Raw genomic sequence first — 16,316 nt, 5'->3', positions numbered from 1 at the left:
TTGATCTCTTCATTGACCTTTCCTCTTCCATCTCAGCCCTTCTGTTACCTCGCAGGCAGAGTGGTCTTTTAAAACCATGAATTAGGAGTGCCTAGGTGGCTCCGTTGGCTCAAGTCATGATCTCTCAGTTCCTGAGTTCGAGCCATGCATTGGGCTCACTGCTGTCAGCACAGAGCCTGCTTCAGATCCTCTGTCTCCCTCTCTCTCTCTGCCCCTCCCTGACTCACACTCTCTTTAAAACAAATAAATAAAAACATTTTAAGAAAGTCATTAAAATGATGAATCAGATCATATCCCTTTCTTCTCAAAACACACTCTAATGGCTTCTCACTGCATTTAGAACAAGCTCCTACTGCTTTCCGTGGCCTATGAGGCCCTTCACGACCTGATTGTAGCTCCTACCCGCTTCTGCTGTGTTGCCTTCTGCCGGCCACACTGGCCTGCCCTATTTCAGCTCATTCCTGCTTCTAGGGCCTGGTTCTGTCAAGATGGTTTATTCTCTCTCTCTGTTTCAAATTTATATTTTATCTATCTATCTATCTATCTATCTATCTATCTATCTATCTATTGAGAGAGAGAGAGAGAGAGAGAGAGAGAGAGAGAGAGAAAGAGAGAGAGAGAGCAGGGGACGAGCAGAGAGAGGGAGAAAGAGAATCTTAAGCAGGCTCCACACCCAGCACAGAGCCTGATGCAGGGCTCCATCTCACAACCATAAGATCATGACCTGAGCTGAAACCAAGTGTTAGACACTTAACCAACTGAGACACCCAGGTGCCCCAACATGGCTCTTTCTTAAGGCCTTGGCTCACATCTCACTTAACCCGAACCTGACCACCTAAACAAAGAACAATCTTGTCTCCCCTTTCCCCATTGCTATCACATCCTCTTGTATATCTCCTCCACAGCATTATCGCTTTTTGAAACCATCTTATTCATTTACTGTTTTGTGTATTCCACAGAAGTGTAAGTTTCCCTGAAGTCAGGTTGTTTGTCTTGTTCCCTAGCAAATTACTGGCACAAGAACTAGGCGTGCCACCCAAAAGGAGCTTTATGACATGTAATGAACTGCAGGGTCACCTGGGTGGCTCAGTCAGTCAAGCATCCAACTTCAGCTCAGGTCATGATCTTGCAGTGCGTCAGTTCAAGCCCCGCATTGGGCTCTGTGCTGACAGATCAGAGCCTGGAGCCTGCTTCAGATTCTGTGTGTCTCTCTCTTCCTCTCCCTCACTCATGTTTTGTCTCTCTCTCAAAAATAAACATTAAAAAAACTAAAAAAAACATGTAATGAGTGGAAAATGATCAATATGACCATAAAGAGAAAAACATTTCCTTAGAAATATAGCTACTTAGTTTTTCAAATGCTTCCAGGCCATTAAAGGGAGATAATGTAATTGTTCAATGTCAAGTTCTTGTTTTGGTTTTTTGGTCTCTGTCCCCAAACATGGGAGTGACAAGACCTTATCCATGCTTCTGCGCAGTGAGGCAGATGCCCTTCTGCCTTCTCCAAAGATTGGATAGCACCAAAGACTGAAGACCGGTGGCACTAATCATTGTCTCTGAAGGACAGCTTGACTCCCCGGTTCTCTGTGAGGGTAGTCACGAGAATCCAGGCGGAGGCTGTGTCTGACAGCACTGTGTAAACTGGTCAGCGGAGCACCGCTGAGATGCTTTGATCAAGGTTCTGGCTTGGTCCGACTCAGGACTGAATCCAGTCGTCTGATACCCCTTGACAGCGTCAATAAACCATACTAAATTTGGGTATTGAAGTGTTCCTTTTTCCCTTAAAGCATGATAATCTGTCAAATGTTAAAATTTAAAAATAGAATGACATTTCAATACATACACCTTGTTATTGTCTGCTCTGAATGAAGCGCTGGTAAGAGCTTTTGGTATTATAGAAATATTCCTTCTGCTAGGAAAGTAGAAACTTGTTTAAATTATGGCATGAAAAAATATGTTAAATATCTACTGTAATACATTTGTATTCTAGTAGAGACATGATCATTTACATTTCTTCTGAGGACATTATTATATTTAAGTATACATTGTATTATATTAAATTATACTATTATGCGGCTGCTTTATATTCAGCAATGATAATAAAGTCAGGCACTTACACGCATAGAACATTTTAAAATGTTTCCTGTGAATATTCCACTGTGTCAGGTTATTTAACATACAGGCTAAAAGATTTACTAAATGATTTTGGGGCACGTGGGTAGCTTAGTCAGTTCAATGTCTGACTTTGGCTCATGTCATGATCTCCCGGTTTGTGAGTTCGAGCCCTGCATCGGGCTCTGTGCTGACAGCTCCGAGCCTGGAGCCTGCTTTGGATATTGTATCTCCCTCTCTTTCTCTGTCCTTCCCCTGCTCACACTCTGTCTCTCTCTCTCTCTCTCTCTCTCAAAAATAATAAAATAAACATTAAAATAAATTTAAAAAAAAGATTTACTAAATGATTTCATATACTGTTTTTCTCTGAAAGTTCCTTGTATTGGCTAGCATAACACTTGAGGGGGAAAAATAAGGAAAAAGAATATTCCTTCAAAATTTTATCCTGCCTATTTTACTTTTTTTTTTTTAAGTTTTATTTATTTATTTTGAGAGAAAGAGAGAGAGAGCAGCAGGAACAGAAAGAGAGAGACAGAGAAAAAGAATCCCAAGCAGGCTCTGTGTTGTCAGCCCAGAGCCCAATGCAGGGCTCGAACTCACAAACCGTGAGATTACAACCTGAGCAGAAACCAGGAGTCAGACACCAAACTGTCTGAGACACTCAGGCACCCTATGCCTATTTTACTTTTTGAAACAGCCAGCATGTTGCCAGTGATGTGTCTCAAGGGACGCTCGTTACCTCTGTTCGCCCACGCAGGAGGCTGAGTGGAGGCAGAAGCTAAGAGCTTGGTCCCAGCTGAGAGGAGAAGAGAATGTAGGCAGGACTTGCCTCTGTCCCCCTGCCCCCCCCCCCAGCTGCCTTTTCTTTCTCTCTTTGGCCTCTTCCTGTGGATGCTGGGAAGATATGTGATCCCGGAAATTTCTGGCCCTAGAAATGTTAGGAGTGTGAGCTGGTTTTGGAATGAAAGAACGTGGATCATAAACTGAAAATAAATTCTAAAAGCAAACACCAGCTTTTAAGTAACTTTCAATATCATCTCTTGTCTTTGTAGAGGCCATAAAGTTTCTATGTGGCCTTTTTCTCTGAAGAAAACTTTTGGAAACACACACACAAATTAAAAAAAAAAATCTGGAAAAGTTTAATTCTACCTAATTTTGTCCTTCTGGTTTGGTAAAGTGGAGATGAGACCCTTGAAATACCTAAACATGTCAATGGTAGCAAAAGTGCTGGTCTCAAGGATGTACAAAATTCTTCTCCTTCCATTCTGACTTAAAATAACAGATAAATTGTAATTATGCATGTATGTGTGTGTGTGTGTATAATTGTAGAGACATATATATCTGATATGTTTTTCATTTAAACTCTGTGTAGTCACCTTAAAATATTGACCTTAGTGCATTAACTCACAAAACAAATCTGTTTTGAAATGAGGAAACCATTAAGGTTGACAACGTATGGTAGGTTTTTGTGATATTTAGTTAAGGGCACATGTGTTTAGCATATGACACAGACATTAGAATCAAAGCTCCTATGTTTCAAAACATATCAAAAGCAGTCCCTGACATCCTGCACTCTTATGGTGCCCTCTGGATTTTTTCCAAGTGGAAGAATTCCATATGACATCAGTGGTGTAGTACTTCTATATACAATTACCTTGAATTGCATCCAAATTTTGACCTGGGCTTCTGAAAGATTTCTAAAATTCTTACAGAAACTACACTTCCCAGCAGATAGTACATATAGTTTTAACATCTACTTTTGAAAGAAGAACTGACAATTTGGTTCCTTACTAAGTGGGATGTGCTCATCTAGCGCCCAGTTCCCTGGAACCTCACTTGTTTGTTGATGGGGAAGGCAAGCTCAAAGGTCTTACTTAATACTGCCTGGACCCCTATAGATGAGAAGGACCATTTGTGATTTGGGGACAATGATTATGTGAATCTCTTCTCCCTTTGAGAAGCCCAGATAACTCTTTGCTCCTGTATTTTCATCTGCAAAGGCTCATGAGGTGCATGTCATTCAGGGGCTGATCCGCTGTCATCTCTGATGGCAAGAGTTTATTCTTGACCTCTTAGAAGAGAAATACAAGGGTGACTCTCCTGAGCTCCGTAAGGGTGAGTGCATTCTGCCATGCACCTCTCTTGGCTCTCTCAGTGGCTCCCTTCAGTGTGCCAGCTCATCAGAGAGGAAGCCAAGCCTTCCCTAAAGCTCTGGAGCAGGCTGCTTGGGCCAGTCCTTGCACAGAGGAAATCTAACCTGCCTTTTAGGGCATTCAAGGGACCTCTTAACCATCTAGTGGTTGGAATAAAATCTGTAGGCAGAGAATACCTATTGGGTTGTTGTTGCTATTATTACTGTAAACTACATAAATATATATTATATACTACCTAAATATTTCCAGAATATTGTGGCATTGTAAACTATTCCCTTATTTTATAGGTGAGAAAATCAAGAACCAGAAAGATTGAACTTGCCCCTTTACAATACAAACATGTGTTCATGTGTAAGAGGGAGATGATGGGTATGGATGGATGAATGAAATCTAAGTGGATGGATAAATCAGAGCAGAAAGAATGACTCACCCTGACCCACAGATGCTTAATCTTCAAAGCTGTCTATCTTCCAGAGATCTTGGCACCATTTAGTGTACAATTGGATTGTTTCTCTTTCTATCCTAACTTTTCCATCATCAGAACTTAAATTATGTAAACACTAAAGGGAAACCCAAACCCCAAAGAGTTAAACATTTCCCCAAAGATTTAAATGTTTGAATATTGTAAACACATGCTTTATTTGACAAAAGTGACCCATAGTTATAAATTAAATCGCAAGTCTCCGTGAAATTCCACCGAGTATCATTATTCTAAAAATGTTCCCAGCACTTGAATTGCCCCTCTGTTCTCTGCAATGGCTCGCATATGTGGACCCCACCAACAGGCAGTGGCAGAACAGAGGAGCGATTCACACAGAGATGCAGTAGGAATTTGCGGATTCCATTGGTGGACATGGACTGGACAAGAAACTCCATTTTGAACAGTATCTGACAAGGAGGGCTGGCCTTGGATGCAGGTTTAATGACAGTGAAGTTAAGGGTCTGTGACTCCAAGTTGGAGGTGAAGAAAGCCACCTCCCACAAAATGTCTGCAACATTGTGACAGGCAGGACATTCGGCTCAAAACTGGGACTAATTAAAGCCAGAGCCATAGCAAGTTGAAATGCCAAGCAATTTGACCTTTAGATTTCAAAAGAGGTCACATTCAAGACCGGAGAAACTTGACTAGGTGACGTTGCAAGGTTATTCCCCAATTCAGTTCCATATGTATGTTCTTAAAAATTAGAACTGTATTCTGGCCTATCTTGTGACCTTCAGGGTTGCTTTCATCTCTCTCTGCTGGTTTCCTGGCTCTGCATTTCTCTCCCCAGCAGCACAGCCATCCTTCCCCTTCCACCCTGGAGACACACACTAAATCCTCTTAACAGAAGCCACCCAACTCACCATCAACACATTTTTATTTTCAATCATGCAGACTAGCGGAGAGCTCCCCCGGTGGGAAATTATATTGAATATCAGTACAAGAGAGCCTTCTCTTCTCTCTGTCATTAGGGACAGTATCAGTATTTTTATTTTTACGGTTCTTAACTCAGATAAATGAGAAAAGCTCTCTCTCTTGCCAATGAGATTCTTGGCACAGGGGAATCATTTGTTCATCTTTGATGAGTTGATTTTGAGAAAAGAAATACTCTCTCTGGATTCTAAAGCAAGTTTTTAAATTATCATGGGCTTTGAGAAACTGCCGCTTTGGGGGTGAATATTAAAGTTCTAAGAGAATAGCCAAATCATGGAGAGAGCCTAAATGCCCATCAACTGATGAATGAGTCAAGAAGACATGGTTTGCATATACAATGGAATACTACATGGCAATGAGAAAGAATGAAATCTGGCCATTTGTAGCAACATGGATGGAACTCGAGGGTGTTATGCTAAGTGAAATAAATCAGGCAGAGAAAAACAGATATCATATGTTTTCACTCATAAGTGTAACAGGAGAAACTTAACAGGACCGTGGGGGAGGGAAAGGGGGAAAAGTAGTTGGGGAGAGGGAGGGAAGCAAACTAGGAGAGACACTTGAATACTGAGAACAAACTGAGGGTTGATGGGGTAGGGGGTGAAGAGCAGGGGGATGATGGGCATGGTGGGGGGCACTTGTGGGGATGAGCACTGAGTGTTATATGGAAACCAACTTGACAATTAACTATAAAAGAAAAAAATAAAATTCTAAGAGAGAAATTAATTGGAAGAATTCAAATTATTTTAAATATTTTGACATTGCTAGGAAAATATGATAAAAAAATGTTATCATGATTTGAGCACTTGTTTTCTAGCACCTTCTTAATTATTTTCTCATCTCCCTGATAATCATTCTGGTGATTGTTACTGTCTCCCTTCTTACGTTGAAGGGTGTCAGTAACACCCTCAGCACCCTCAGTACTACAACAATGGCCAGTCAATAACCAGTACCCACTATCAATATCAGGTTGTCTATTCGTATGCTTAGAGTAAGGCCTCTAAAATTTCCATTGACATCCTGACAACCACAAGGGAGGTAGTGCAGTCACTAAACCAGGACACATGTTCATTATATAATCCATTCCAGAGTGGTGCTCGTGTATGTGGTAGTTGGGGCTTGGTGGGTATATCTTAATTTTATTTAGAAGCCAGAAAGGAAAAAAATATTAAACAGTTGCTAATCAGTGCTTTGACTTATGCCTTAATTTTTTTTAAGTTTATTTAATTTGAGAGAGAGAGACGGCGAGCAGGAGAGAGGCAGAGAGAGAATCCCACGCAGGCTCCACGCTGTTAGTCCAGAGACTAACTCAAGGCTCCATCTCATGAATCCCTGAGATCATGACCTGAGCCAAAACTGAATTAGATGCTCAGCCAACTGAGTCCCCCAGGCACTCCAGACATATGCCTGATTTTAAAACTCAATCATTCCCTGGTCTCATCATTTGGGGAATCTTGAGTACTATCCCTTGGAAAATTTTTAAGAAGCAAATTCCTTCCATAGGGAATTCAGTTTGATTTTCATTGTGCACCAAGTAGAAAAACATGAAATCCCTTTCAGAACAACTGTAACCAGCTTCTATCAAGCTCTCAAAGAGTGACAGGGACCTAAGTGGCACAGCCAGGGGAGAGACAGTGATTAAAGCCTTGTCTGTGTGTGTGTGTGTGGGGGGGGGACAGTCTCACTGGGCTGCTTTCTCTCTAAGAGCACTATCTTCTCAAATATTATATTTAAATTTTATAAAATATAGAAGGTATAATAGAGTGTTTCCTTTTCACTGCTTCACCTGAAACCTGTTCCTTACTAGCTGTGTGACCTCAGCAAGGCATTTAATTTCCCTGAGACTTAGCTTCCTCAACTGTGGTTTGAGAAATTAGCGGAATAATGTCTAGAAAACATTTTAATAAACTGTAACACACTAAAGTAGTAGTAGCAGTCATAGTATGTGTTACTCTGCCAAATCAAATATATTGCCGTAGGGGTACATGCAGAAAATAAGAACTGTGTAGGTAGAAGATCTAGAATGAGACTGAGTATAGGGCGCCCGGATGGTGCCTGGTTAAGCGTCCGACTTTGGCTCAGGTCATGATCTCACGGGTCGTGGGTTCGAGCCCCACGTCGGGCTTTGTGCTGACAGCTCAGAGTCTGGAGCCTGCTTCAGATTCTGTGTCTCCCTCTCTCTCTGAACCTCCCCTGCTCACATTCTCTCTCCCTCTCTCAAACATAAATTAAAAACATTAAAAAATAAAACAAAATTTAGAATGAGACTGAGTAAATAATTCGGGTAAGCCATAAAACTGAGCAAGGGCAATGGCAGGGAAATGAAGTGGGAGGCCTTAGGCAGCGGGTCCAGGTTGTGTGGGTCTGTCAGGGGTCTGGACATGAGGATGCTTCCTTTCTTCTCCTCGAGAGAGTGTGATTGACTGAGTATAGGAAGCAATGCTCACAGCCACGGAGCCGTGTCTTTGCATTTAATGGCAGTTGGGAGAAAGTCTATGGAGATGTTAGCATATTGCATCCAGCACCAGTCAACACCAAGATGGGAGACTGGCTCTAGAGTGAGAGCTGGGTTTGAATTGCCGCTGGCAGTGTGGTTTTGGGCAAATCATGTATTCTTACCTGTCTCCGTTTCCCTAATCTATTAAATGAAGTAAATTGATGTTGATAGGTTTGGATAAGATAATGAATGAAAAGTACCTGCCACACAATAAATTTAATAAATGTTAATTATTATTGATTTTATCATTAATTGTAAGTTTAATGCTAACCAGAGCAAAGAGAATTGAGGAGAAGAAGGAAGGTGATAATGTGTTCGGTTTCTTTTTCCTTCTTTTAAAAAGGGAAATTTGTGATATTAATCAATGAATGATTTTCAACCACTGTGCAAGGTTATGGTCTAGGTAAAACCGTCGCTGAATCATTTGTTAAATTACATATACAAGTCCTGAAGGTAGTTAGTTCTAAACCTGACCATGTGAAACCTAAACCTGTGAAAATGGAAAGAGTATCTTGAGTCTACAATTCCCTTTGTGGGCCAAGAGGAACTCTGGGCAATCAAAATAGTTTTGATTTGTTTTGTCTTGTTTTGTTGAGGAAGGTTAGGGTAGGGCTTAGGTTATGTGGTTATAAAATTTATGGGTATGGTTAAAAATGGCAACTCCAGAATTTGCCTGTTTATTATCTCCTGATGCAAGGGCTCCCTCTGCAGGTTCTAATAACTCTCAGATCCTGCATGTCCAGCTGTGCGAGCACCTGTTGTAATTCCTTTTTTTGTGTGATTGTCACGCCATCCACTGACAATAAAACTGCATGTTTGTAAATGTCATGTCTGAAAGAGGTACTTCTTAGGCACCACTTTTGCTGCATTGTGGCCGATGGGGGGCCATCAAATGGTGAAGTGAGTCTTGACCATGGTTTTCTTGTATGCACTTACCCGGTGCTGTGGCCTCATATGGGCACATGGCCCATGGAGCAAAAGACATATGTTTTCAAGATCCCACCATAGTAGAGAGACACTATCTCTATGGACTCACATAGTTCATTAAGCGATATTCCCACCTATTACAAAGTATGATACAGAAACACCACGCACAACCCTAATACCATGTTACAGACCAACGCTAGCATCTGCAGAAGAGGCTAAGATAAGACTTGGTTTGAAGACTATCTATATATGAGATGCATACATCATATTAAATTTAACTAGGTCAGAAAGTTACAAAAGATTATTTTGTAAAACATAGTTATATGTCAATAGTTATATGGATGAAGATGGACAGCTTGTTTGAGGCAAACACTGAAGCATCACAGGTGAGTGGGAATCACACCCTCAGAGTTCACTGGCCAAGGTTCAAGGATAGAGAGAGCAATAAGGTGTCTACAAGGTCTGCATTCAGCCTGCAGGCACTCCTACATGATGAGAGTTAGGGGGAGCCGAGTAAGAGAGAGAATGAGAAGCAATAATGACCATGGACAGGACTGGCCTAAAGTACACTCACAACTTATTTCAGCTGTTTTTCCCCCTTGCTTTCCCATCTGGACTCTGTGTGTGCACGCGTTTGTGTGTGTGTGTGTGTGTGTGTGTGTGTGTGTGAGTATGATTAATACTAATTGAGAAGGAAGTTTTTCATTAAAACCATCACCAAAAAAATACCACAAATTGAATTGTAGGTTGGATTCTTTCTTAAAAGAAATATTTACTCAATAAAAAACATACCCTACTTTTCCTTTATATTCTTAATTTTTAAAAGTTGTATACCATTTGGAGCATGCCAAGAATGCATCAGATGCATGTACGCTCTAATGATACCGAATCCACTTGTGTGCTTTTACCCTTTGCGCATATTTCTGTCTTTAAAATCTTGTATTCTTTTCCTCATTAGGGGTGAACATCACAGCAATCTTTCCTGACCTTCACTGGTCATATTTTTATCAGATATTGTTTCATACATTTAAAGATACTATTAAAACATTTTATTATGAAGATTATCAAGCATATATAGAAGTAGAAAGGCTAGTGAAATGAACTCCCATTTGCCTGTTGCACTTCAACCATTATCAGTATGTGGCCAATCTTCTATTATCCTTTCTGCCCTCTCCCGCTGCAGTACTCTGACGCCGATCCCAAACATCTCCTATATAAAGGTTTAGCGTTTGTCTCTCAGATATAAAAGCTCCTTTTAAAAACACAATTGTAGTACCATTAGCAAACCTAAACAATATTAATAATTTCTTAGTATCATTGAATAGCCAGTGTTCAAATTTACCAGCCTGTCTTATAAATTTGTTGCAGTTGGTTTGTTTGAATTGGGATCCAAATGATGTCCACACATTGCATTTGATTGAGATGCTTCTTAAATCTCTTTGAATCAAAGGTTAGTCATCCTTTGTTTTTTCCTTGGACTTTCTGTGTAGATGAGTTCTTTGTCCATTTGGGTCTTGTCCAAACTATTCTTTTTTTTTAAATTTTTAATGTTTATTTTTGAAAGAGAGGGAGAGAGAGAGAGAGAGAGAGAGAGAGAAAGCGAGCAGGGGAGCAGGGGAGGGGCAGAGAGAGAGAGAGAGGGAGACACATAATCTGAAGCAGGCTCCAGGCTCTGAGCTGTCAGCATAGAGCCTGATGCAGGGCTTGAACTCATGGACCATGAGATCATAATCTGAGCCAAAGTCAGATGCTTAACTGACTGAGCCACCCACGTGCACCTTGTCCACTCTATTCTTATGGGGTTACATGTTTCTAGGTCTTTGGGTTGTACATCCTCAGATTTAGAGACTTGCTCAGATACGGGTTCTGGTTTTTTGGCAGAATGCTTCCCAGGTGGGGCTGTCTACTCTCCATCACACAGGTTGCAGGCATATGTTTTCCAACCTCACCACAGAAGGGCAGAGGCGAATAGAAACACGAGAGAGGGAGTCATCGTATCTGGGGTGGGGTTGACAGTAACAAGGCAAAGAAGACAATTATTTTTGATAAAACGTTGAATGATTTTGGGTAACGTCTATTGAACTGCGTCTGCCTGGGGTTCTGTTTTGCTGGAAGGTGTCAAAATGCAGCACGTATGAGTCAGCCATAGCTACGGGCCACCCCTCAGTGAACTCACAGATACTGCCTCTAAAGTTACCTCAAGAGAGGAGAGACGCAGAAGTGTATGTGATACAGGACATGTTCGTGTCCTCTACTTGGAGCTCTTGATGATAGGGGAGACCATTTAAGCTGGGAGAATCTGGAGGTCACTAAAAGTTGGGGGTCAGAGGAGAGAGGTGTTAGAGAGAGAATTACTACCTGTGGTCACAAAAGCAGCTAAGAACTAAGTGGAAGAGATGGAGACAGGAGACAAGAATCATAAAAGTGGGCTGCAAGCGAAAGGAAAATTGGTAATTATGAAAATAGACATTAAAAGAATTAAGTCAGTAATAAAATAAAGTTTAAAAGGCCTTGTTTTCTCTAGAAGTATTTTAGGATTTATACATAGAAAGTAAAGTTAAATAAGGATGGGCTGTTTCGCTAGATACACAATGTCATCATTTCTTACAAGCCATGATATTTGCACTGTTGAAACCTACAAGCTATTTAGCTCCTAACAGAACATGGATAAAAATGCATCTGGGGCAAGAACTTGGGAGATTTATCTTCAAAGCCTGGCTTTGGTTTCTGTCTTTTTTTCTTTATAATTTCACTGAAGCATATTTTATATATCACACAACTCAGCCATTCCAAGTGCAGCTTTCAATGATCTTTAAAGTACATGTAGCGAGTTGTATGACCTCACCATAGATGAGTTTTAGGACATTTTCTTCCCCTCAGCAAAATCCCTTATGCCCATTTACAGTTGATCCTGTGCTAGTTCCTATTCCTGGTCCCAGGCAATTACGGATTTGCTTTCTGTCTCTACAGATTTGCCTTCTCTGGACATTTCACACACATGGAGTTAGGCAGTATGTGGTCTCATATATCTGGCTTCTTTTATTAAGAAGTTTTGAGGTTCATCCGTGTGGTAGCATGTAGCTGTAGTTCATTCCTTTTCATGGAGAAATCCACCATGCTTTGTCTATCCCTTTATCAGTTGATGGGCATTTAGGTTGTTTCTAGTTTTTAGCTATTATGAACAACTTGCTAAGAATGTTCAGATGGAAATCCCTTGGGTGCAGGAGTGAAATTACTAGATCATATGGTAAATTGATGTTGAATTTTATAAGAAACTACCAAACTGTTTTCCAAAGTGGCTGTACCAGCGATTGATGAGGATTCCTCCTCCTCCACGTCCTCCTAGTCCTGCTTCTCAATAGCTGGGCAGCTGTGGGCTAACTAATTTCTCTTTAATAAGAGCTGCAGTGAGGGGTACCTGGTTGGTTCAGTTGGTTAAGCATCTGACTTCAGCTTAGGTCGTGATCTCATGATTCGTGGGTTCAAGCCCCGCATCAGGCTCTGTGTTGAAAGCCTGAAGCCTGCTTTGGATTCTGCGTCTGCCTCTTTCTCTGCTTCTTCCCTGCTCACACTTTTGTCTCTCTGTCTCTTTATTTTTTTCTCTCTGTCTCTCTCTCTCAAGAATAAATAAACAAACTTTTTTTAAAAGATAAAAGCTGCAATAAGCAGTTAACATTTCCCAAGCGCCTACTCAGCTAGACATTATGATACACATACTCACATTCTTTGTCTCACCTCTCTGTCATCCCCGTGAAATAGAAACACGACTTTCTGTGCATCTGATGAATTTACCGAGGTTCAGAGAAGTTAGGAAGTTAGTCATCGCTGTGATACAGGGCTGTCGTGAATACTATGTCACTTGGCATATGTGAACGTGCACAGCACAGTGCTGGGTACATAGAAGGTAGCTGAGGAAGAGATTTTTATTTCTCTGCTTTTTCCTAAGATTCACATCTCACATGGGTCTAGCCACAGGGCCAACCTACCCTAATCAGGCCCTACCACTTTTCGAGGCTAGTTGCCTATTCCAAAATGCTTTGGGGACCCTGAAAAGACTTTATAGAACTTGTCCCATGGCCGCAACTGCTCTTGGGGGCAGAAGTCTCACAAAGTTCATCTGCGACCCCAAGTAGCATCATCTCTGCTGTGTGAAACAACAGGAGCGACTAGTTCAGGAAGGGGCTCTATCCTTCAATGGTTTCTGTTTATTCTCGTCTCTTCTTTCTCTCTCCACTCACAATGGTGGCACTTCTCCCAATTCCAGAGAAGGGAGCTCTGAAAAAAGTACGTAGTATGTTGTTAAGAAGTTAACTGATTTGGTTGCTTTGAAGTGGAGCCGTATCAATTGGCTGGAAGATTGCATAAATGGCAATAAGGTGTGAAAACAAAGGGCAATAACATTCCCTTTGTCAAGTACAGGAAAATGATCCAGCAGAAAGGGCCCCAATTAACATCTCAATCAAATTCAAGGGTTTGGGTTATAAAATATATTTTCTTATAGGAAAGTTCATATAGAATATTAATATGAAGTATGACATTTTACATAAAATATACCATATAAAGTTTCTTTTTAATCAGTAACTTGTCATTCATTGTGTCTTTTCAGGGAGAGCCTGGGGTCAGAGGACCCCCTGGCCCCTCTGGGCCTCGGGGCATAGGAACCCAGGGGCCAAAGGTGAGTCTGAAAGTCTGAGCTCTGTGTGCATGTCAGGAACCATTGGTGCCAACCAAGTCAACATTAACTTCATAGCAGATGTTTATTTTAGTGTTGACTTATTTTTCTTGACTGCTTACTTTCTCATATCATGTGAGCTTTCAGTAAAATAGACCCTTTACGTTTATAAATCTATTTTATTTCCCCCAAAGAAATTAGGAAGTGTCTCTTAAGAAAGTGGTTGCAAAATGCTCAAAATATTTCCAGGTTTCTTAAAGGCTGTGCCATCCTTAAGAAGCGCATCTTTACTTTGGTCCGAGGTGCCTCAGCTGGCCTTTTAACAGGATGCCTGTGAATATATCTATTGTGACAAATGTGCATAGGCCACTCTGTCAGGGCCTCAGTGCAAGGGTCCAGATTTATTGTCCCCATGGAACGTGAGAGAAACTTCCTCCGGATCCCCTTTGCTCTCATTTCTATTTCTCTTTCTTCTGCCATCTCCATTTTGGTGATTATTCATCTTTCATTCTCTTAATCAAGTGCTTTTCAATGAGGGAGCTCTTGCCTTCCCAGGCCGCCACAGGGAGACATTTGGCAATGTCTGCAATCATGTTTGGGTGTCGCAACCAGGGAAGGGTGCTGCTGGCAGCTAGCGGGCGGGGGCCCAGGATGCTGTTAGACATCGTACCGTACACAGGACAGCACCGTCACAAAGAATTAGCCAGCTCGAAAAGGCAATAATTCGGAGGCTCAAAAGCCCTGCTTTAATCGTTGATTCACACGCTTAACAAACAAGTCTTTGATTTGTTAAAAAACTAGAAAAAAAGTATCAAGCGTGCTCATAGGGGAACAAGTGTCAATGAGCCTCCCATTACAAATGCAAATTTCAAACACGTATATTCGTGACTAAGATGCAGAGAAATGAATTAGAGCCCCCTTATCAGACAGGAAAGAGAAAAGTCTTTATGAGTCAAAGATTTTACTGATGATCCCAGAATTACCAAGATTCTTAGTTTATCCTTCTTTGTCCATCAACTTCATTCTGGCAGTAGGCGATTTCTTAACTTTATAGATCACTTGATATGAATGAAGATATACCCAAGACTTAGTAGTTGTTATCACTGGGTGGTACAAAGAGGGGTCTATTTTTCCTTCTTCATTGTTATCTTATTTCTATTTTTAGTTAATTAGGTTTTTTTCAAATGAGCAGGTGTTCCTCTTACAATAAAAAAATAAAGCTTTTGTCTGTAGTGGAAAGAAAAGAAAACTGACTTGTATAGTAACTTCTATAAATCTAGCATTGCTCAAAGCTTGCTCCATCGAGTGTTAATTTGGGAACTTCTGAAATAAGCAAAGTTAAACTAATCTCTCTATTGTGTGACTTTTTAGAGGCTTTAATATATTTATATAGGCATACCATGGAGACATTGAGGGTTCATTTCTAGACCTCCATAATAAAGTAAATACCACAATAAAACTTTTTTGGTTCTCCAGTATGTATAAAACCATTATATTCTAGTTTATTAAGGGTGCCATAGCATTACGTCTAAAAATGCCCAATGAGTATACCTTAATTAAAAATGCTTTAGTGCTAAGAATGCTAACCATCATCTGAGCTTTCAGCGAGTTGTCATCGTTTTGCTGGTAAAGGGTCTTACTTCCCTGTTGATGGCTGCTGGCTGACGAAGGCGGGGTTGCTGGAGGCTGTGGTGATTGTGACAATTTCATAAAATAAGACACCAGTGAAGTTTGCTGCATTGATTGACTTTTCCTTTCACAAACGATTTCTTTGTATTGTGCATTAGAGAGTATTTTACCTAGAATAGATCTTCTTCCAAAATTGGAGTCATCCTCTCCAATGCTGTCACTGCTTTACCAACTATGTTTATGCAATATTCTAAATTCTTTGTTTTCATTTCAGTAATTCTTCACATTTCTTACAACAAAATGTACTTCTTTTTTTAATGTTTATCTTGAGGGAGAGAGAGAGAGAGAAAAGAAAGAGAGAGAAAGAGCACACAAGCAGAGGAGGTGCAGTGAGAGAGGGAAGGAGAGAATCCCCAAAAGCTCTGCATTGTCAGCTCAGAGCCTGACTCGGGCCTCAACCTCAAGAACCTGGAGACCATGACCTGAGCTAAAGTCAGACACTTAACCAACTGAACCACCCAGGTGCCCCTGTATTTCTTAAATAGGACTTGAAAGTCAACATCACTCCCGGATCCATGGGCTGCTGAACAGATGTTGTGTTAGCAGGCATGAGTACAACACTATTCTTGTTGTCCGTCTCCATCAGGAGCTCTTGGGTGACCGCATGTACTGTCAATATTTTGAAAGGAATCTTTTTTTTTTTTTCCTGAGCAGTATATCTCAAAGTAGGTTTAAAATATTCAGGAAACCATGTTTTAAACAGATGTCATCCAGGCACTATTGTTCTCCTTGTAGAGCAGAAGCCAAGTAGATTTAGCATAATTCTTAAGAGCCCTAGGATTTTTGAAATGGCAAATGATCACTGGCTTCAACTTCAAGTCACCAGATGTATCAGCCCCTAATATTCTTGTG

At 40.8% G+C, this 16,316-nt stretch overlaps 1 protein-coding gene across 2 annotated transcripts in view; it reads left to right on the top strand.

The window, feature by feature from the left end:
* COL28A1 (collagen type XXVIII alpha 1 chain) overlaps positions 1–16,316 on the top strand; it is a 166,980-nt gene that overhangs the window by 91,651 nt on the left and 59,013 nt on the right. For both annotated transcript variants that reach the window (XM_029929394.1, XM_029929393.1), the window contains exon 26: positions 13,710–13,778. In XM_029929394.1, the coding sequence (XP_029785254.1) occupies positions 13,710–13,778 (69 nt within the window). The remainder of the gene's footprint in view (positions 1–13,709; positions 13,779–16,316) is intronic.

This window comes from Suricata suricatta, chromosome 2, assembly GCF_006229205.1.
Source record: "Suricata suricatta isolate VVHF042 chromosome 2, meerkat_22Aug2017_6uvM2_HiC, whole genome shotgun sequence".
Taxonomy (NCBI): Eukaryota; Metazoa; Chordata; class Mammalia; order Carnivora; family Herpestidae; genus Suricata; species Suricata suricatta.
This window is presented reverse-complemented; position numbering and strand designations above follow the sequence as displayed.